At 44.1% G+C, this 23,535-nt stretch overlaps 2 protein-coding genes across 8 annotated transcripts in view; one reads left to right on the forward strand and one right to left on the reverse strand.

Moving 5' to 3' along the window:
* The window catches only part of LOC128703110 (UDP-glycosyltransferase UGT5), a 442,390-nt gene that overhangs the window by 274,070 nt on the left and 144,785 nt on the right, over positions 1-23,535 (forward strand). The gene's annotated exons all lie outside the window — the stretch shown is intronic.
* Positions 1-23,535, reverse strand: part of LOC128703104 (UDP-glycosyltransferase UGT5-like) — a 58,191-nt gene that overhangs the window by 28,434 nt on the left and 6,222 nt on the right. For 4 of the 5 annotated variants that reach the window (XM_070103465.1, XM_070103467.1, XM_070103468.1 and 1 more), the window contains 5 exons: positions 6,022-6,195; positions 5,478-5,732; positions 3,233-3,466; positions 2,958-3,122; positions 2,547-2,769 (listed from right to left, as the gene is read on the reverse strand). In XM_070103465.1, coding sequence (XP_069959566.1) covers positions 2,547-2,769; positions 2,958-3,122; positions 3,233-3,466; positions 5,478-5,732; positions 6,022-6,195 — 1,051 coding nt within the window. The remainder of the gene's footprint in view (positions 1-2,546; positions 2,770-2,957; positions 3,123-3,232; positions 3,467-5,477; positions 5,733-6,021; positions 6,196-23,535) is intronic. The other variant, XM_070103469.1, reaches the window with a different exon arrangement.

Here is a 23,535-nt window from a genome sequence, read left to right on the forward strand (position 1 = left end):
ACGTAGAATGAAATGGGGTAAAGCAGATGGAACTGCTGGAATCATGACAGAAATGTTAAAAGCAGGGGGGGATATAGTGTTGGAGTGGTTGGTACTTTTGTTTAATAAATGTATGAAAGAGGGGAAGGTACCTAGGGATTGGCGGAGAGCATGTATAGTCCCTTTATATAAAGGGAAAGGGGACAAAAGAGATTGTAAAAATTATAGAGGAATAAGTTTACTGAGTATACCAGGAAAAGTATACGTTAGAGTTATAATTGAAAGAATTAGAGGTAAGACAGAATGTAGGATTGCAGATGAGCAAGGAGGTATTAGAGTGGGTAGGGGATGTGTAGATCAAGTATTTACATTGAAGCATATATGTGAACAGTATTTAGATAAAGGTAGGGAAGTTTTTATTGCATTTATGGATTTAGAAAAGGCATATGGTAGAGTGGATAGAGGAGCAATGTGACAGATGTTGCAAGTATATGGAATAGGTGGTAAGTTACTAAATGCTGTAAAGAGCTATTATGAGGATAGTGAGGCTCAGGTTAGGGTGTGTACAAAAGAGGGAGAATACTTCCCGGTAAAAGTAGGTCTTAGACAGGGATGTGTAATGTCACCATGGTTGTTTAATATATTTATAGATGGGGTTGTAAAAGAAGTAAATGCTAGGGTGTTCGGGAGAGGGGTGGGATTAAATTATGGGGAATCAAATTCAAAATGGGAACTGACACAGTTACTTTTTGCTGATGATACTGTGCTTATGGGAGATTCTAAAGAAAAACTGCAAAGGTTAGTGGATGAGTTTGAGAATGTGTGTAAAGGTAGAAAGTTGAAAGTGAACATAGAAAAGAGTAAGGTGATGAGGGTATCAAATGATTTAGATAAAGAAAAATTGAATATCAAATTGGGGAGGAGGAGTATGGAAGAAGTGAATGTTTTCAGATACTTGGGAGTTGACGTGTCGGCGGATGGGTATATGAAGGATGAGGTTAATCATAGAATTGATGAGGGAAAAAAGGTGAGTGGTGCGTTGAGGTATATGTGGAGTCAAAAAACGTTATCTATGGAGGCAAAGAAGGGAATGTATGAAAGTATAGTAGTACCAACACTCTTATATGGATGTGAAGCTTGGGTGGTAAATGCAGCAGCGAGGAGACGGTTGGAGGCAGTGGAGATGTCCTGTCTAAGGGCAATGTGTGGTGTAAATATTATGCAGAAAATTCGGAGTGTGGAAATTAGGAGAAGGTGTGGAGTTAATAAAAGCATTAGTCAGAGGGCAGAAGAGGGGTTGTTGAGGTGGTTTGGTCATTTAGAGAGAATGGATCAAAGTAGAATGACATGGAAAGCATATAAATCGATAGGGTAAGGAAGGAGGGGTAGGGGTCGTCCTCGAAAGGGTTGGAAAGAGGGGGTAAAGGAGGTTTTGTGGGCAAGGGGCTTGGACTTCCAGCAAGCGTGCATGAGCGTTTTAGATAGGAGTGAATGGAGACGAATGATACTTGAGACCTGACGATCTGTTGAAGTGTGAGCAGGGTAATATTTAGCGAAGGATTCGGGGAAACCGGTTATTTTCATATAGTTGGACTTGAGTCCTGGAAATGGGAAGTACAATGCCTGCACTTTAAAGGAGGGGTTTGGGATATTGGCAGTTTGGAAGGATATGTTGTGTATCTTTATACGTATATGCTTCTAAACTGTTGTATTCTGAGCACCTCTGCAAAAGCAGTGATAATGTGTGAGTGTGGTGAAAGTGTTGAATGATGATGAAAGTATTTTCTTTTTGGGGATTTTCTTTCTTTTTTGGGTCACCCTGCCTCGGTGGGAGACGGCCGACTTGTTGGAAAAAAAATGTATATATATATATGTATATATATATGTATATATATATATGTATATATATATATATATATATATATATATATATATATATATATATATATATATATATATATGTATATATATATATGCATGAATGTGGAACAATGCAACTGTGGATGGAAATTTTTAGCTCAAGATCTCTCGCATGCTCTGTGCACCGTCAGAAGCTACGCAGTGTTGGAAGTCTCGCAACAGACAACAGGGGAAAATATTCTCTCTGAGGCTCCTCAGATGTGTAAACTGTTGGTGTGCCTCACACTGCAATGTGAGTGTCGTCTGCTCCTCTTCAACCTCCACTCGTCCCTTCTCTTCCTTTACAGGGACGGGGAGGGAGGAACCTCATAACTTTACGGAAAGCTATTAACGAAATAATAGTCGTACTCAGCCCAAAGCGTCATTTTAAATAACATCAACTAATGTAGTGACATATTGAATAAATTTCCCTAAGAATTAAATACACCCACATACTTAAGCTTTATGTAACTTGAGAACATTAAGTAATCAGATTTGTTGTGTGTCCCCCTTATACGTCCGAGAATGTACCAGAAAGTGTTATCTACAAACATTCCTACACATGTGCCTACCCTGCTCAAAAAAAAATTATCTTACTTTTATAAATAAAAACATGAAAACTTTTAGAAAACCACGTGATTGAGGCTGTTACATAAACGAAGACTCACCAAGAACGTCTTGTTGGGGAAGCCACTTGCTGATCATCACGTTGTCAGGGACGTCCTCCAGCTCTTCCTCGTATTTCCAGATGACTCGCTGTGGCAGCCTGCGGAAAGCCTGGATGAAGAGGTCGCGGTACTGGACTGGCATTGTGGTACTGCGAGCAACAGATCCCAAACTGAAGTAAATTACACCAGAAGATCCCGCTCCTGTGATCCACGATTCTAATTCCTTTAAAAATAAGTGTTTTATTAAATTACAGGCAAAGAATTACACAATGAAAGCTAAGTCAGCAGAGCAAGACAACAGACCTGAGTCTGTGAAGACAGAACTATGGCTCATTGACAGGGCCAGTGACATTGTTTACAGTGGCATAACACGATGATAGAAACAAATGTCAGGTAGTGAGGACAACTTACCTGAGGCAGAGGTTTGGCGGGACGACAGTGCATGGCGCCTACCTCTACCTGTGAGGGCAGAAGAGGCAGTGGTGTGATGATAGAAAAGTGACTGTTGAGCAGCGCTAGACTCACGTTCCTCTCCAGGTCCAACAACAGTGGCAGCTCCGGGAATTGAGCTGAGATCTGAGGGATATTACCAATACGGTTGTGTATAGGAGCGGGTCTGGTATTTCATCAAAATATCAAGGTGCTCCATCAGCCGCTTGTATTGTCAGTGATGGTATATTGCTCACCTCTTTTTGTATCAGTGGCACAACGCTCCATTTCCTCCAGTAAAGCGGAAACCCAATGTGTACGAAAGTATTGTAGAGTCGATGCCAGAGACTCATGGGTCTTGGGTAGTCCTCCAAGAAATTAGGAACGTAGGCTGGGTTGAGAACGTTTCCCAGAACGGAGCTCTGACGTGCTTCCATCCCTGACGTTGAAAGGGTAATGAAGGGAATTTCGTGCAGGAAGGGATATACAACCTGTAGGAGAGCCAGTTCTGAGCAGCATTACTGAATTTAACTAAAACTTTCATGAAAAAATCCAGAATTACCCTCAGTATTCTTAGTAAAACCCAACATGCAGAAAGACAGCAGCAGATTTATCGTTTTTCCTAATCTCAGTGTTCCTGAGAAACATTTATAAACTACAAAACAATCACCAATAATCAAGGCACATTATCAAGGAACTATAGTTCCTTGATGATGTTGGCGTTGGTCTTGGAGGTGGTGGTTGTTGGTGGTGGTGGTAATGGTTGGTTGGTGGTTGTTGGTAGTGGTAGTGGTTGGTGGTGGTGGTTGGTGGTGGTGGAGGTTGGTTGGTGTGATGGTGGTTGGTGGTGGTGGTTGGTGGTGGTGGAGGTTGGTTGGTGTGAAGGTGGTTGGTGGTGTTGGGTGGTTGAGGTAGTTAGTTGTAGTGGTTGTTTGTGGTGGTGGCTGTGGTGGTGGTTTGTATTGGTTGTTGGTAATAGTGGTGGTGGTTGTGGTGGTGGTTTGTGGTGGTTGTTGGTAATAGTGGTGTTGGTAGTTTGTGTTAGTGGTGGTATTGGTGGTTGGTGGTGGTTGTTAGTAGTGGTTGGTGGTGGTTGTTAGTGGTGGTTGGTGGTGGTGGTGGTTGTTGGTGGTTGGTGGTGGTGATAGTGGTCATTGGTGGTGGTGGTTGGTGGTGGTTTGTGGTGGTGGAGGTTGGTGGTGGTGTGGTTGGTTAGTTTGATGGAGGTTGGTGGTAGTGGCAGTTGGTGATGGTTGTGGTGGTTGGTAATGGTGGTGGTTGTGGTTGGTAGTAGTGGTGGTTGGTGGTGGTGGTGGTGGTCGTTGGGGTTGGTGGTGGTGGTTGTTAATGGTGGTGGTTGGTGATGACTTGTGGTGGTGGTTGGTGATGACTGGTGGTGGTTGGTGGTGGTGGTTGGTGGTGGTGGTTGGTGGTGGTGGTTGGTTGTGGTTGGTGGTGGTGGTTGGTGGAGGTAGTTGGTGGTGATTTATTGTAGTTGGTGGTGAGTGGTGGAGGTTGTTGTCTCAGTAGTAGTAACCAGTTACCAGTAACCACTGTGCCAGTTGACTCACGACCAACCGTCTCTGCCTGAGTCACTGTATATTCATATTGTGCTGACCTGGCATTATTCAAAGACCCCCTCACATATGGGTACTGTGGGCGGCCAGTCAGTCAGTTGTACGAGAGAGAGCAGAGAGACTAGGTAACGGCTGTAAGGGCGCTACCCACATTATCTGTAACTATACGTACTACCACCCTACGTGAGTATTTCTTTACCTAATCCACGTGTCGAACTCCCACATGATAGTTGGTGGTGGTTGTGGTTGGTGGTGGTTGTGTAATTTATCATCATTTAATGTTGGTAATGTTTCATAATTCATAATTTATCTATCAAAATTCATCATAGGTATGTATGTAAACGATAGGTGAAGATATTGTTTTAATTAAGGTGAAAGAAGCCGCACTTGGGGCTCGGCTTCGAAAACCATTAAAAAAAAGGGAAAATTAATTATGCTTACCAAAAAATGGGTCAACCTGACAAAATTTTGTTGTAAATTTTATTTTCGTACGATGTTTCTCAAGAAAATAATAATATAATAAAAATAAAAATATTATAAATAGTAATAATCATATATTCATTAATAATATTTGTTAAAAAAAAATTAATAATATTGATTATTACTTAATGTTATGTTGTAGGCGCCGTGACGTGAAGAAGCATGTTGTTTTGGGAAGCTGTAAAGTCCTATATTTGTGCTGTTATTATAGGTGTCACATGTTCTTCAGAATCATATAAGAAACACGATTATTATTATAATCAAAAAGAAGCGTTAAGCCACAAGGGCTATACAGCAAGAAACACGATACATATCGTAATATAATACATGCACTCAGCAGGCTCATTTCAATCATGTGTCCACATATGCACACACTTTAAATACCAATCTTTAAATGTAAACTAGCAATAATCGTTTTTAATAACATTAAAACACGAGTACCTACCTCGTTGAACAATTGATCAATCACAATAACATCAAATTCCTTCCTTCTTTCATAAAGATCTTTCACCAGGGGGATTTTGTACAGCTCTCTGGCAAGAGTTGGTAGAGAAGTTTCAAAGAGTTGAAAGGCCCCACTGGGGCTCTTCCTGTTCTCAAAAAAGTTAATATTTTCATCCTTGAAGTATGGGAGGTCATGAGTATTGTCTTCAATGTTAGGATGTTTGGACGACTTCGGTTGGTTGGTCAACATCACTATCTGAAAATTGTAGTTAAGTTGTGTATCAAGATAAGGTTGAGGGAACTTGACGAAACCCACAACAAAATCTGAATTAAGTTCATCATTTGGTTTGGGAATATTAAATTGAAAAATTCTTACGTTTTGTAAGCTTTCTTTCAGTTTATTTACGTCACTGTTTACTATTACTTAAGTAATAATTGTTAAGACAATCTCTAAATTATGCTCAGTGCATTCAGTTCTCGAAATAATTGTTCATGATTTTTTTATGCTAATTCTGAAATACAGACATAACACATTTAGGTATTACTTTGTGTCCACGGTCGGCCAGAGCCTCAGCGAGAGGCATGAAGACATTCCTGTGACTCCTGGAGGAGACTGGGAGGAGCATGAGGATCTTATAGGACCTCTCAGGTGGAGACAACTTCCCCATGATGCTTCCCACTAGCATCACCACCAGTACACACATCGTCGTTGACTTCATCTGCGGACAGCATGAATTACACTTTTAACATGTAGTACATTTCAGCATTGTACTAAATGCTGAAACAGTAAGCAGGCAAATTTTATAAATGTAATAATTAATTCGTTGACAATGAGTGACAACGGAGATCAAGCTGATCCGAATCAGGAGTGAGAGAAACTAAAATCAAGAAAGACCCATTGATATAACAGTTTATATATTATTCTAAAATAAAACCCATCACATATCTGTATATGTCTAATTCTATTATAAAGCTACATTCAGATTGGAAAAAAGACCTTTTTGGAGAAGTTGTAATGTAGGTTGCTATAAGTTATTATATCTTTCCTTTCAGCAGAAGGATGACATTATGCATCAAAAAATTATTACAAACAGATATATGTTACATAAATTTGTTATTCTACGAATTTCTCTGATGTGAGATTAGCTAATATTGATCATGGTCAGAAACTTCTCAATTGTATTACATTCGGCTACACTCAATTCCCGAGCATGAAAGAGGACAATATAAAGAGAAGTTCTTTCAGGAATGGAGTTGTAAACTTAACATATTGATTCTCTTTAATAAACTTAGGCACACAGTCGTTCATGTACCCGCAGTTGTGATACTAATCTAGAAAAGAGATTAAAGCCGTTTGTTGATTAATTTCAAAGATCATTTAAATCTTGCAAATTTACTTATTATATGTTACAAAAAACGTGATACCTATAAACTACAGACAACTCCAGAGTATACTACAAAGTCTGCCCCTCTATCATTCAGCTTGTTACTACATTTTTGTAACAAGTAGTCAATATTTTGGTCCATTTATCGGTTAAAGTTTATCATAAGTATTTTAGGATCACAACTGATAGGGTAATAACTAATCGAAATTAAAATTAAGATTTATTTATTAACAAAAGTAAAGTTGACTAGCTGGACAATGTCAAAGTAAATGCTTTATATGATATAGGATATAAGTTCCTATGCTTCTCTTGTATTGCAAAAAGTAGGATATACAGTATAATAATGCTGAAGGCACATTTCATATCTTTATGGCTTATAGGTACCGTCTGGTACACTGTCACCAATTATGAACATCATACTTTTACATACAAGTGAGTGTGTGTGAATGTGAATATGTGGTCCAAGTAGTGCGCTCTGTCTCAAGACTCGTCTCGATTTAACAGTGACTGACTATACTTCCTCCAATAATAGAACTTCTTGACTAACCTGGCAGTCAGAACAGCTTGCTTGAACAATAAGGCAATCGATTCGCTGAACAATAATATCACAAGCAGCAGAACAGCGTCAGGAACAAGGACACGAAATAATGACCCTAACTGGGGACCATCAGCAGATCCTCCGTAAAAGTCACAAAACTCCCTTAATACTGAATCATAACCAAATCCTCGACTACGACAGTGCGCAGATACCAAGCAAATTAAGTCTGAAGCTACTGCTCAGGACCTGGGTTAAATTACAGTGTCAGTATGACACACAACCTCAGTAAAACGTCGAAAATTACTAAGTCTAAACTATGCTCTGTGAACAGAGTTACACAGAGTTACGAGAAGTATGTTTCATTTCACCACCGAAATCATACTCTACCAAAAGAGTGTTTAAATAATGAACAAACAACAAGTGAGAGAGAGAGAGATGTTGGTCGAGCAAGGACAAGTAGAGGAGAGAGAGAGGAAGGCAATGCATTCTCCCAGCACAGGTGCATTCACGCGACTGATCACGTGACTCGCCCGGCTACTGCCGAGAAACCGGCAGGTAAACAAGGGAGGTGGTAATTAACAAGGAAATTTGTCAATGCAGGCCACCACACAGCTCTCTCGAACAGTGAGCGCAGTATAAAGTGTATATGATATATCCTACCTAACCACACAGCTCTCTCGAACAATGAGCGCAGTATAAAGTGTATATGATATATCCTACCTAACAACATATGCTTAGTCAAATAATTATATAAAGCAAAATATTTTCAATTTAGCTTATTTTGAAAATATCAACAATATAAAATAACATGAAAAAGTAAAATACATTATATATAAAATATTTTTTTTTATATTTTATTTAAAACGTATTATTACAACACAAAAATAAATATATAGAAAACCACCATCCCTTAACAAACAAGCATCCAAATGAGAATTCATAAGCAGAGTACACCATATGAATTCATTCTCTGCTCGTCTGTTGGTGTGAGCAGACGTATGCCTGCTGCCCTCTCTCAGCGATTGGAAGATTTCCTGTTTTTTTCCAATATGGCGCAGAGTGTAAGGAGGAGGGTAAATACTGTGGGCATCCAGCTGGTTCGCGGGGCAATTTGACTGCAAGCTGCTCCTGTGCTGTTGCCATTAATCATCCAGGATACGTATGGTATCCAGGATGAAGAATTGTATGGTGTAGCACTTAATGGTGCATACAGGGTGTTTGTTAAGTTGTTGAACACCGGCGTCTACGAGAGGCTGGTAGAGAAATACCAGGATGTTCGAGTGGACGTCAATTCTATGGTGAGTGTCCACCTACATGACGTCTCCAGGCATTATACATGGGTTAGAGTGCGAAATGTACCGTTTGAGGCTGATGAAAGGGACATACACAATGTTTTTAAGGCCTATGGGACCGTTCACCTAGGACAGCCCGGCAAGTTGGTGGAAGGTGCATACGTGGGATACCCAGAGGGCACGTTTTCAGTGAAAATGACGATACGGCACCCCATACCGTCATATGTTATATTGGAGGCCTTCAGGACTCAGCTCATGGTGTCCTATGCTTGGCAACGCAGGACATGCAGGCGTTGTGGTGGTTATGATCACATTGCTGCATATTTTGAACAACAGACTCGACTCCATGGTGTTGAATGTACTGCCGCAGGGGAACCTGGGCAAGTTGGGCGTGCTCTAGAGATACAGGAAGGACGTGGGCCTGGTCGTCTGTGGAGTGAGGAGGTGGAGGAGGCAGAGGCAGTGGCGGGTGCGGACCTGACGGCCCCTGAGGCTGGGGACCCTGTGGGACCCATTTTGCCTGATGGTGGGGGACGGCATGGTTAGGCAGAGGAAGCCATTGACGAGGTCCTGGAGAATGTGCTCACCTCTCTGTTTCCCCAGTCCGATGGGGAGGGCGAGTTGGTGACGAGGGCTGATGTGAGGAATGCTGCAGATCTGTGTGGACAACAAACTGAGCCCATCAACTTGGCGGTGTCTTACGGGGCACTGTGCCCAGAGGGTGGGAAGGTCAGACATGTGGTGGAGGTGGAGGTGGAGGTTCACCGTGAGGTGTCCCAGGAGGTGAGGATGGAAACAGGTGGAGTTGCGCGCAAGCGTGAGGCTGTGACATCGGATTCAGATGATGTCCTGACTCCAGCACAGTGGACTGGCAAGGTGGTGGTGGTGGTGGAGGAGGATGGCGGTGGTCCCTCGGGGACTTTGGACCCGGAGCTGGACCGGGGAGGGGTTAGGGCTGCCAGTAGGGACATGCATAAAGGAGGTCCAAAAGGACATGGTGGCGTTGTGAGGAAGGTGTCAAAGCACAGGGGGAAGAAACCACCCCTGGCCTAAGGTGTATGACGGTTAACATTAATGGTTTGTGTCAGGATGTGAAGTGTGCGTGGTTTGCAAGTTTCTTGTGCCGGCAGCCCTATTTGTGCAAGAGCACAATATCAAGGTGGGGCGTGTATTGGAGGTGAATGGTTATAGGGCTTTTGTGATGCAGACGGGACGCTTGGAGGGAGGGGTGGGAGTCCTACTCCGGGAGGCGAGCCCATTTGTGGTTAGTAGAAGTGAAGGGGGGGCGAGGGGCGTATTATCAGAGTGGATGGATGGTGGATGGGCGAGCGAGTGGCGTTAGTGTGTGTGTACGCACCCGCAGAGAGTGATGCATGTCTGAGAGCGGATTTTGTGAGGGATGAGCGTGTTTATTTTTCCGTTCTTTACCACCTGTTGCTATTGTGGGAGGGGATTGGAATTGTGTTATTCGCAGGGCAGACGTCGAGCCACGTGGGGCAGGTCATTTTTCAACTATCCTAGGTGATCTTCTGAGAGATGTGTGTCTACGTGACGTATTTGGGGGTGGGGCTTAGGAGGTGGAGCACACTTTTGTTAGACAAGGATATGCGGCGAGGCTAAATTGGGTGTACATCACAAAGTGGGTTAGAGTGGAGTCCTTGCATACAGTGGAGGTGGAATATTCAGATCACAGGCAGTCGTGGTAGACCTGGGGTGGGATGGGCTGGCCAAGAGGTGGAAGAGTTATTGGAAACTAAACACGAGGATCCTAGGTGATGAAGAGGGGCATGGAGGATTTGAGACATTGTGGGCAGAGCTCAGTGAGGAACGGCGGGGCATAGAAGATTTACTGGGGTGGTGGGACGGGGTGGCTAAGACACAAATACGTAAGTTTTATGTGAGGGAGGGGAAACGCATGATGTAACAATCATATGGGCTCCTTCAGTACCTAGAGGGTAGGTTGAGGGATTGCTATGGGAGAGGTGGACAAGGGGGAGTATATCCTGTAGAGGAGATAGAAACGTTGAAGGGAAGGATTCGTGAGCTCCAAAATGAATGGTTTAATGCGGTGCGTGTGCAGGGGGGGGTGAGGAGGTGTTATGGGGCGATCGACCGCCGGCGTGTGTTTTACGAGGTCAGCAGCGACGTCGGACGGCCACAGAGGTTGGTAGGTTAATCGTCCACTCTGAAGTGGGGGATTATCGTGAGGGGCAAGTGTTGAGGACGACTGAGGGAATGAGTGGTTATGCAGATGCATGGTATGAGCAGTATTTGGGACGTAGTGCAGTGGGAGGTGCAGCATTGCATAGCGTCTGTGAGCTAGTGCCATGTTCATTGGGGCGTAATGATCGAGTAGTGCTGGGTGGGAAGATAGATGAGGGCGAGGTTTGGCGAGCATTAGTGAGTATGCATACGGGAAAGGCTCCGGGGATTGATGGATTACCCTGTAAATTTTACCTGCAGAATTGGAAGTTAATGTGTGGATTCCTTGTGGAGTTGATGAATATCATGAAGGAGAAGGGGGTGTTGGGGGAGTTGCAAGCCACAGCAGTGGTTGTTCTGGTCCCAAAGGGAGAGGTCCAGAATACCCTCAAGGATTATCGGGCGATATCTTTACTTTGTGCGGATTACAAATTGTTTGCCAAAATACTGGGAAATCGCCTGAAATGTGTCGTGGGGCATGTCGTATCTGGAGGGCAATATCAGTTGCCTGGCAGATCTATGGTCGAGGGTCACTGACGTCTTAAGGGGTTTGTAGAGGGTTTGGGAGGAAAGGGGGGGAAAAGGGGGCTTACTTGCTTTGGATTGGCAGGGAGCTTATGACCGTGTGGAACGGGAGGCGTTGCGGCAGATCCTTCTAAAGCAGGGATTTGGGGAAGAAGTTGTGGAATGGGTGGAGACATTGTATCGAGGGGCGCGGGTGCGTGTGCAAATTAATGGTCACATATGGGAAACAGTGTGTATGGGGCAGGGTCTCAGGCAAGGATGTCCACTATCTCAAATCCTGTTTGCCTGTTTTCAAGACCCTTTTTACAGACTCATTGAGGCATGTATCTGTGAGGGGGGGGGGACAGGGGAGGTGGGGTGTTTTCCGGAGATTGTAGGATATGTCGACGACACGATGGTACTTGTGCAGGAGGGAAATAGTTTGAGAGAGGTGGGAGAGGTCATTCGTACGTTTGGGGAGGCTACTGGTATGAGGGTTAACGTGGAGAAATCTTGCTTCTTATAGTTGGGAAATTGGAACTGGCAGGGGGATTGGGATGCTGGTGTGGAGTGGAGGGTGGTGGATAGCTTAAAGATATGTGGAATAGTGTTTATGGAGAATCAAGTGCAGTCGAGAGAGGTGAACTCAGAGCGTATTGCGGAACGGGTGCAGCATAGATTGGGGAGTTTGCGCCCATATCATTTGACATTGTTGCAGAGGGCCATCGTGGTAAACACGTTACTATACAGTAAGGTTTGGCATGTGGTGGCAGCTTACCCCTTAACGGGGTTAGGAATTACGAGAATTTTAAAGCAGGTGTTTAGGTTTATATGGGGTTCTGGGTGCGATTGGCTGAGGAGGGAGGTGGTAATGCTGCCGGTACGTCAGGGGGGGTTAGGGTTATTGGATCTACTGCGTTGGGTAAAATGTGTTTTCCTTACGAAGGGAATATGTACGGGTCGGGTGTGGGGGGGGTTAAAGCTTCTGTATGAGGGAGTGAAGAGGTGGTATGTGGGTGCAAAGTTGAATGTGAGGAAGTGCTACGTACCCTCATGGTCCTACAGGAGCCTGGCAAGATTCGCATAGGGGTTTTGGCGAGAGTAATTGGGAGCCGGGTGGTTGTGCCGGTGGAGGGAATATACCCCATGTATAGATGGGGACATATTTGGTGTCGTTTTCGTAAGTTGAAGCTCAGACCATCGGGTGCGGGAGGTTATGTTCCGTTTCCTGCATGGCATTTTGCCATCAGGAGCGGTCCTGCAGACGAGGTGAATAGTAAAGGAGAGTGGGTGTGGAGTATGTGGTGGCGAGGATACGGCATATCATGAGGTGCATTTTTGTGAATGTTTGGGGAATGTTAGGGATTGGATGAGTAGGATTGTGAGGCTAGTGGGAGGGGGGGCATACCAGTGTTGAGAGCGCTCGTTTTGAATGTGGGAGGGGTGCCAGAGAGTACACAACGTGGATTGGCATATTTAATGGTAGATTTCGTGTACGTGTCTTGGGGTATGCGTCGGAATGGGGATTGGGTGGCGAGGAAACAGGTACTGGCAGCTACTTTTTATAGGACGGTTTGCAGGAACAGGGAAATATATGGATCGCGGTGGAAGGGAGCCTTCCCCGTAGGTTATCGTAGTTTAACTATTGGGATCTTACTCGCTTTGTAGTGGGGGGGGGCGATTGTCATTGCTGGGGCAAGGATTGAGAATGTCATCCGGGGTTTCAATGTGCTCGCCGTCGGGAGTGTGTGTGTGTGTACTCACCTAATTGTACTCACCTAATTGTGGTTGCAGGGGTCGAGACTCAGCTCCTGGCCCAGCCTCTTCGCTGATTGCTACTAGGTCCTCTCTCTCCCTGCTCCATGAGCTCTATCATACCTCGCCTTAAAACTATGTATGGTTCCCGCCTCCACTACGTCACTTTCTAGGCTATTCCACGGCCTGACTACTCTATGACTGAAGAAATACTTCCTAACATCCCTTTGATTCATCTGAGTCTTCAACTTCCAATTGTGACCTCTTGTGTCTGTGTCCCTTCTCTGGAACATCCCGTCTTTGTCCACCTTGTCAATTCCGCGCAGTATTTTACATGTCGTTATCATGTCTCCCCTGACCCTCCTGTCCTCCAGTGTCGTCAGGCCGATTTCCCTCAACCTTTCTTCGTAGGACAATCCCCGTAGCTCTGGGACTAGTCTTGTTGCAAACCTTTGCACTTTCTCTAATTTCTTGACATGCTTGACTAGGTGTGGATTCCAAACTGGTGCTGCATACTCCAGTATGGGCCTGACATAAATGGTATACAGAGTCCTAAACGAATCCTTACTGAGGTATCAGAACGCTATCCGTAGGTTTGCCAGGAGCCCGTATGCTGCAGCAGTTATCTGATTGATGTGCGCCTCTGGAGATATGCTAGGTGTTATACTCACCCCCAGATCTTTTTCCTTGAGTGAGGTTTGCAGTCTTTGGCCATCTAAACTATATTGTGTCTGCGGTCTTCTTTGCCCTTCCCCAATCTTCATGACTTTGCATTTGGCAGGGTTAAATTCAAGGAGCCAGTTGCTGGACCAGGCTTGTAGCCTGTCCAGGTCTCTTTGTAGTCCTGCCTGATCCTCATCCGATTTGATTCTTCTCATTAACTTCGCATCATCTGCAAACAAGGACACTTCTGAGTCTATCCCTTCAGTTATGTCGTTCACATATACCAAGAACAGCACAGGTCCTAGGACTGACCCCTGTGGAACCCCGCTTGTCACAGGCGCCCACTCTGACACCTCGTCGCGTACCATGACTCGTTGTTGCCTCCCTGACAGGTATTCTCTGATCCATTGCAGTGCCTTTCCTGTTATGTGTTCCTGATCCTCTAGCTTTTGCAGTAACCTCTTGTGAGGAACTGTGTCGAAGGCCTTCTTGCAGTCCAAAAATATGCAGTCGATCCACCCCTCTCTCTCTTGTCTTACTTCTGTCACCTTGTCATAAGACTCTAGTAGGTTTGTGACAAAGGATTTTCCTTCCCTGAAACCGTGCTGGTTGTCAATTATACACTTGTTTCTTTCCAGGTGCCCCACCACTCTCCTCCTGATGATCTCCATGACCTTGCATACTATACACGTTAGTGATACAGGTCTGTAGTTTAGTGCCTCATGTCTGTCTCCCTTTTTAAAAATTGGGACTACATTTGCCATTTTCCATACCTAAGGGAGTTGCCCAGTTTCAAGTGATGTGTTGAAGATCTTTGTTAATGGCTCACACAATATCTCTGCTCCCTCTTTAAGGACCCATGGAGAGATGTTGTCTGGTCCCACCGCCTTTGAGGTGTCAAGTTCGCATAGCAGCTTCTTCACCTCCTCCTTGGTTATATGTACCTCATCCAGCACTTGCGGGTGTGCCCCCCTGTTCTGATTTCCTGGAGTCCTACTGGGTTCCACTGTAAATACCTCTTTAAATCTTGTGTTGAGCTCCTGACATACCTCTTGGTCGTTTCTTGTGAATTCCCCATCACCCTTCCTCAGTCTGATTACCTGGTCCTTGACTGTTGTTTTCCTCCTGATGTGGCTGTACAACAGCTTCGGGTCAGTCTTTACTTTTGATGCTATGTCATTTTCATATTGTCTCTGAGCCTCCCTTCTTATCTGTGCATATTCGTTCCTGGCTCTTCGGCTGATTTCTTTATTTTCCTGAGTTCTCTGTCTTCTGTACCTTTTCCATTCTCTAGTACACCTAGTTTTTGCCTCCCTACACCTTTGGGTGAACCAAGGACTCGTTCTGTTCTTCCCATTATTTCTGTTTCCCTTGGGAACAAACCTCTCCTCTGCCTCCTTGCATTTTGTTGCTACATAGTCCATCATTTCTTGTACTGGTTTTCCTGTCAGTTCCCTCTCCCACTGAATGTCTTGAAGGAAGTTCCTCATGCCTGAGTAATTCCCCCTTTTGTAGTTTGGTTTTTCCCATCCTATTCCTGCTACTCTCTCCACTTGGAGCTCAACTATGTAGTCGAAGCACAGAACCACATGATCACTAGCTCCCAGAGGCCTTTCATACATGATACCCTCAATGTCCGAACTACTCATGGTGAATACAAGGTCCAGTCTTGCTGGTTCATCCTCTCCTCTCTCTCTGGTAGTGTCTCTAACATGTTGATGCATGAGGTTTTCCAGTACCACATCCATCATCTTGGCTCTCCATGTTTCGGGACCCCCATGGGGCTCCAGGTTTTCCCAGTCAATCTCCTTGTGATTGAAATCACCCATAACTAGTAACTTTGCTCCTCCCATGTGTGCTCTCCTGGCCACCTCGGCTAGTGTGTCGATCATTGCTCTGTTGCTCTCATCATATTCTTCTCTTGGCCTCCTGCAGTTCTGTGGTGGGTTGTACATTACTGCAATTATCACCTTATGTCCCTCAGACTGGATTGTTCCTACTAAGTAGTCCCTTTCGCCCATGCCATCCATTCCTTCCATTTTCTCAAAATCCCACTGGTTTTTAATGAGCAGTGCAACTCCTCCTCCCCCTCTCCTCCCTCTGTCTTTCCTGAGGATTTGGTATCTGGATGGAAAGATTGAATCTGTTATTGTTCTGGTGAGTTTTGTTTCTGTGAGTGCTATTATGTCTGGGGATGTCTCTTTGATTCTTTCGTGCCACTCCTCATACTTGTTTGTTATTCCATCTGCATTTGTATACCACACCTTCAACTTCTTTTCTAAGACTGTGGTCTGGGAGGTATATTGGGGTTGGGGAAGTGGGAGACCTGGTAAGGAACTATGGGTTGTTGCTGTAGGGGTGGAGTTTGTAATGTAGTGGGTGGGGGCATTGGATGTGGCATGGGTGTTTTGATTTAGAGTGTTTGGTTGCACTGGGGTTGACCTGGTTGGGAGGCTTCTATAGGAAGTTGTGAGGGAGGCTGTATTTGATCTTCTTCCTGGGTCTGGGATCTCCTGTCTGTCTTCTCCATCCCCTCTCTTTCCTCCTTTCGCCTTTGTAACATCTCTCTCAGTTTCTGCCTTTCTTCTTGTGATCTGTCGCGGTCGAGATACACCTTCCTGTATGCCGGCATGTCCCTTAATCGTGCTTTCTCCTGCAGGATCCTGGTCCGAGTCGCTTCTGCCTTGAAGGTCACTTTCACTGGCCGGGTTCTTTTTTTTACAAACCCCCCTATTCTCCGAAAATTTTCCAGCTGGGTCATGTCGTCTTCTCCTATTGCTTTCATGATGCTTTCAATTGCTTTTTTCCCCTTGTTTTCTTGCTTCATATGTTTCCCCTTCAGCTTCCTGGAGCCCATACACAAAGACTGACCTCACCCTTTCATTCTCCCACTGCTTATCCCTGTGTATCCCCTCATTTAATTTGGTTTCCTGCACTGCAGCTTTCCTTTCTTCAGTTTCACTGGCTAATGTACTTGGGCTCAGTGGCCTGTCATTTTCCCTTCTCAGCTTTCCTTGGGCTCTGTTGTTGTCTGTTAGGGCCTCCACATAAAGCTTAGCTCTTTCATTTACTACAGTCTCCTGTGATAGAGCCTCCCCATGCAGTTGTGCCCCTTCTTTCCCTACAGTCCCCTTATTTGTGGCTGAGGTAGCAGTCTCTGTTGTCAATCCCAAAATATTCTTTAGTTCTTTAGGCTGTTTCAGATTTTTTAGTTCCTCTTCTAAACTCTGTATCCTAGCCTCTGCTGCTTTGATATGCAGCTCCCACCTCCTGCTTTCCATATCTATCCTCTCTTCCATTCTCATGCTAAGTTCTTCTAGTTTCTTTTCCCATTCATGATCTCTTTTTATGAGCTCTGCTGCCCAATCTTCCTTTGCAGCTTCCTCCTCCTGTCCCTTGGTTTTTCTTGTTGCTCTCTGACAACCCATTTTTGTTTTATCCTGATTGCCTCAGAGTGGGAAACCTATGTAGTTCTGTATGTTAGGTTAGTAGTGTGTATGTCAGAGTGTGGGGGGGGAGGTAGCAGAGGAACTGTGGCTATGTGGGAGAGGAGTGGGGAGGGGTCAGGAGGGTCTGGGTGAACGGGGGAGGGGAGGGTGAACGAGGGAGGGGAGGGATCAGGGGAAGAAGTGAGTTGTCGGTGGTGAGGGGGGGGGGAGTGTATGTGTGTGTGTGTGTGAGTCTGGATATGTGTGTGTGTGTGTGTGTGTGTGTGTGTGTGTGTGTAATATTGTGTGGAATTATGTGTGGGTTTATTATGTACTGAAAGGTAGGTGGCTTGTGGGTTGTAGTGTAGTCTCAGTGGTCCTTTCTGCCCACAACTTCTTGTGACCTGACCCCCAACCTCCTGGGGCTTGACCGGCACGTACTTACAGTGTGTGTGTGTGTGTGTGTGTGTGTGTGTGTGTGTGTGTGTGTGTGTGTGTGTGTGTATGTGTGTATGTGTGTGTGGGGTGGGGAGGTATGCAGGGAGATACTGTTAATACATACCAGTAATTCTGGGTTATAAAAAGCGATAATTGCTACTAGGGTCTAAAGCTTCAATAAGTGTCTGCCCTTGTGTGTGTGTGTTAGGGAGGGATGGTTACGGGGGGGTAGATCCGTTATACCTCTCTGTTCTGTCTTTCCTAGAAATGCTACACTCTTCGCTTATTGTCCTTTCTGGATTTAAGTATCAATTATTGTTGTTATTATCCTATTCCTTGTTCACATTTAGAGAGGACTTCCTAGCTTCCTAAGTGTTCTTACTACTAATAACTACTGTAATAGCTTGCAGGAGTGAGTGACCAGTATCTAACAGCGATGCAAGACCAAGCCAAGCCAAAAATGCGACATGCAAACCACAATATAGGTGATACTTGTGCTGGCAACGGTCGTGCCAAGTTGCCAGATGCTGATGACGTAGTCTTCGTACGTAGCCTAAATCCCTATTTTGGAGATCCTTCATCCGTGATGATTATAACCACATGTGCTCATATGTCCCTCGTTCCTCACGCGATTTCACTTTTCACTTATGATATTATACACTTCACATTATATACACTTTACTTTATATGTATAATGGCACAAAACTTGTCGTGACGTCACTGCTTCAGGCCTACCGCTGCCTAGTAGACCAAAATGTTTGGATAATTTTGGATAATGGATAATTTCAGGCTTTCTCACGACTTTTTCTAACTAATAACTTTAGCTATCACTCGTATTATTGCTCACTGACGATATCACTACCACTGATTACTGTTAGCAGTCACTGCACCCTTAAAAACACTAGGATTCTCGGAGCCTTGTGTGCCCATGTCTGCACCCACGGACCCACGCGTTGTGTGTGTGTGTGTGTGTGTGTGTGTGTGTGTGTGTGTGTGTGTGTGTGTGTGTGTGTGAGTGTGTGTGTGTGTGTGTGTGTGTGTGTGTGTGTGTGTGCGTGCGTGTGGTGTGGTGTGGGTGTATGGCTTAGATGCAAACGAGGGAAGATTCAGTGTGGTTAGTAGGTGTTAGGAGGTACATGTGATGCTAGCTGGATTAAGTGTGTGATCCAGTTTGATAGTGGGGAATTTAGGGGTATATCTTCGCATGCGTGTCCCATGGGATGACTGTATTACCCTCTGTGTATATAACACCTTGCTATGCTTGGTCACTTACCATCACACCTATGACTTTGTCAATGGTCCAAGTCGGACCGAAACGTCGTCGTAAGCTTCTCTCTTTTATGTTCGGGTTATTTGTGTATATATTATTGTTTAGAGGTATTGTACGCATGTATGCAGTAAGAATGCTTGGGTGTGGTTTGTTGTGATTGAGATACTGTTGCGATGTGACAGGCTTATATGCTCATGTACAGCTGGGAGACTGAATGACAGGGAACTGGACGCTACCGAGAGACAGTGGTGGTTGCCTAAATGAGGGAGAAGAGGGGGAGGTGTAATAGAATGTTTTGTTATAGGAGACAGCATTGAACGTTGCCCTATTAAGGGCTCATCTCTGATTGGAGGTTAATGAGATAGGATTATATACACATATACGGATTACGGGGTTATTTTTCAAACTGTTCATACTGTGTACCTTGTGTGTGGTGAGAGGAGGCATTTATCAACTTATTGTTTAATGTCACTTTGTTTTATGTAAAAATTTATATATGTTTGGTTTTGTTTCATTTAAGTGAATGTATAGTAGCCTTTGAACCAAGTGAGAGAGTAATTGTGGTAGGGGACCTGAATGCTAGAGTAGGAGAAACTTTTAGAGAGGGTGTGGTAGGTAACTTTGGGGTGCCAGGTGTAAATGATAATGGGAGCCCTTTGATTGAACTTTGTATAGAAAGGGGTTTAGTTATAGGTAATACATATTTTAAGAAAAAGAGGATAAATAAGTATACAAGATATGATGTAGGGCGAAATGACAGTAGTTTGTTGCATTATGTATTGGTAGATAAAAGACTGTTGAGTAGACTTCAGGATGTACATGTTTATAGAGGGGCCACAGATATATCAGATCACTTTCTAGTTGTAGCTACACTGAGAGTAAAAGGTAGATGGGATACAAGGAGAATAGAAGCATCAGGGAAGAGAGAGGTGAAGGTTTATAAACTAAAAGAGGAGGCAGTTAGGGTAAGATATAAACAGCTATTGGAGGATAGATGGGCTAATGAGAGCATAGGCAATGGGGTCGAAGAGGTATGGGGTAGGTTTAAAAATGTAGTGTTAAAGTGTTCAGCAGAAGTTTGTGGTTACAGGAAAGTGGGTGCGGGAGGGAAGAGGAGCGATTGGTGGAATGATGATGTAAAGAGAGTAGTAAGGGAGAAAAAGTTAGCATATGAGAAGTTTTTACAAAGTAGAAGTGATGCAAGGAGGGAAGAGTATATGGAGAAAAAGAGAGAGGTTAAGAGAGTGGTGAAGCAATGTAAAAAGAGAGCAAATGAGAGAGTGGGTGAGATGTTATCAACAAATTTTGTTGAAAATAAGAAAAAGTTTTGGAGTGAGATTAACAAGTTAAGAAAGCCTAGAGAACAAATGGATTTGTCAGTTAAAAATAGGAGAGGAGAGTTATTAAATGGAGAGTTAGAGGTATTGGGAAGATGGAGGGAATATTTTGAGGAATTGTTAAATGTTGATGAAGATAGAGAAGCTGTGATTTCGTGTATAGGGCAAGGAGGAATAACATCTTGTAGGAGTGAGGAAGAGCCAGTTGTGAGTGTGGGGGAAGTTCGTGAGGCAGTAGGTAAAATGAAAGGGGGTAAGGCAGCTGGGATTGATGGGATAAAGATAGAAATGTTAAAAGCATGTGGGGATATAGTTTTGAAGTGGTTGGTGCAATTATTTAATAAATGTATGGAAGAGGGTAAGGTACCTAGGGATTGGCAGAGAGCATGCATAGTTCCTTTGTATAAAGGCAAAGGGGATAAAAGAGAGTGCAAAAATTATAGGGGGTTTAAGTCTGTTGAGTATACCTGGTAAAGTGTATGGTAGAGTTATAATTGAAAGAATTAAGAGTAAGACGGAAAATAGGATAGCAGATGAACAAGGAGGCTTTAGGAAAGGTAGGGGGTGTGTGGACCAGATGTTTACAGTGAAACATATAAGTGAACAGTATTTAGATAAGGCTAAAGAGGTCTTTGTGGCATTTATGGATTTGGAAAAGGCGTATGACAGGGTGGATAGGGGGGCAATGTGGCAGATGTTGCAAGTGTATGGTGTAGGAGGTAGGTTACTGAAAGCAGTGAAGAGTTTTTACGAGGATAGTGAGGCTCAAGTTAGAGTATGTAGGAAAGAGGGAAATTTTTTCCCAGTAAAAGTAGGCCTTAGACAAGGATGTGTGATGTCACCGTGGTTGTTTAATATATTTATAGATGGGGTTGTAAGAGAAGTAAATGCGAGGGTCTTGGCAAGAGGCGTGGAGTTAAAAGATAAAGAATCACACACAAAGTGGGAGTTGTCACAGCTGCTTTTTGCTGATGACACTGTGCTCTTGGGAGATTCTGAAGAGAAGTTGCAGAGATTGGTGGATGAATTTGGTAGGGTGTGCAAAAGAAGAAAATTAAAGGTGAATACAGGAAAGAGTAAGGTTATGAGGATAACAAAAAGATTAGGTGATGAAAGATTGAATATCAGATTGGAGGGAGAGAGTATGGAGGAGGTGAACGTATTCAGATATTTGGGAGTGGACGTGTCAGCAGATGGGTCTATGAAAGATGAGGTGAATCATAGAATTGATGAGGGAAAAAGAGTGAGTGGTGCACTTAGGAGTCTGTGGAGACAAAGAACTTTGTCCTTGGAGGCAAAGAGGGGAATTTATGAGAGTATAGTTTTACCAACGCTCTTATATGGGTGTGAAGCATGGGTGATGAATGTTGCAGCGAGGAGAAGGCTGGAGGCAGTGGAGATGTCATGTCTGAGGGCAATGTGTGGTGTGAATATAATGCAGAGAATTCGTAGTTTGGAAGTTAGGAGGAGGTGCGGGATTACCAAAACTGTTGTCCACAGGGCTGAGGAAGGGTTGTTGAGGTGGTTCGGACATGTAGAGAGAATGGAGAGAAACAGAATGGCTTCAAGAGTGTATCAGTCTGTAGTGGAAGGAAGCCGGGGTAAGGGTCGGCCTAGGAAAGGTTGGAGGGAGGGGGTAAAGGAGGTTTTGTGTGCGAGGGGCTTGGACTTCCAGCAGGCATGCGTGAGCGTGTTTGATAGGAGTGAATGGAGACAAATGGTTTTTAATACTTGACGTGCTGTTGGAGTGTGAGCAAAGTAACATTTATGAAGGGATTCAGGGAAACCGGCAGGCCGGACTTGAGTCCTGGAGATGGGAAGTACAGTGCCTGCACTCTGAAGGAGGGGTGTTAATGTTGCAGTTTAAAAACTGTAGTGTAAAGCACCCTTCTGGCAAGACAGTGATGGAGTGAATGATGGTGAAAGTTTTTCTTTTTCGGGCCACCCTGCCTTGGTGGGAATCGGCCAGTGTGATAATAAAAAAAAAATAAGTCCATCTCATTTACTCCATGGCAGAAGGCTCGAACCTGTTCCTCCCATGAATGATAAAGAAATCATAGAGTATCCTACTCATTTCGAACCTGAGCAACTCAGACGTAAATTCAAACACCTTAATAAAGTGATTGAACGTTGGGAGAAAATTTGGAGAGAAGACTATCTCACCTCATTGAGAGAACACTTCTAAGAAGCTGGTGTTCCTGAAAATCATAAGTCCTTAAGACCTGGTGACATAGTGATTATTGACAGTGATGGTCCGAGGTCCCAATGGCCACTTGGAAAAATTGTGACCATATATCCTGATGCAAATGGAATCATCAGGACAGTTGATGTTTTAAGCAAAGGTGTAGTGAATAAGCAGACAATAAATAAACTAGTGCCGTTAGAATTACACAGTGTTGAAAACAAAATTAGTGATTCTCCAGAAACCACACCTACTAAAGCTGTTCAGAAAAGACAAGCAGCAGTGGTGGCGAGTGAGAAAATCAAATTAATGTTAAGTGATGAATAGTTCACCTGCAGCAAACCTCCGCCGCCCCTCTGTGTGGAGAAATTTTCTCCAGGAAGGGGGTATCAGCCCCCTTCAGCCACTTCAGCCCCTTTCAGCCCTGAGGGGCCCAGCCCTCTCAGAAGGGGCAAATATCTTACTTACTGCTATAGTGAGTAATTGATCCCAGATGCAGTACCAGTATACGACCTGTGGTCAAGTGACTGTCGCTCCTTGCAGTGCAGTGTTGCAGAGTGTATTTTAATAAGAGACAGTACATCTCTTACCTTAGCAGGACAATTAAGGAAAATCCTGTTCCCACTTTATTACCATGGTAGAGATAGTGTATATTGTCGTCTATGCTTAAGACAGCAAGAATCAAACATTCTGCTTTGCCTCATAGAGGAAGTGGCAAGGAAGCAAAAGTACTAGGTCAGCCTTTCCTTGGTGCTGGGGGCAGTGATGGCATGGGGCGTTGTGGCGTCTTCAGATTACTTTTGACTCTACTGAGAGTGACACTGACGCCAGGATAACCAACAAAAACGATCTGTGCGTTAGTGTGAACAAAGTGTCTCACAAAACACGATAAACGCTTACAGAGAAGTGTGATCAACTTCTTAGTGATATTGTGTGAACAATTATTGGTGAACAGTGTAACGACGAGTGTGCGATCCAACAGAGTGTAGTTCGACATTCTTCAAAGAACACTATTCTTCAATCAACTCAACGGATATCCGAGCGCAATTATGGGTCAGATACATA

This window comes from Cherax quadricarinatus, chromosome 85, assembly GCF_038502225.1.
Source record: "Cherax quadricarinatus isolate ZL_2023a chromosome 85, ASM3850222v1, whole genome shotgun sequence".
NCBI classification, from domain to species: domain Eukaryota; kingdom Metazoa; phylum Arthropoda; class Malacostraca; order Decapoda; family Parastacidae; genus Cherax; species Cherax quadricarinatus.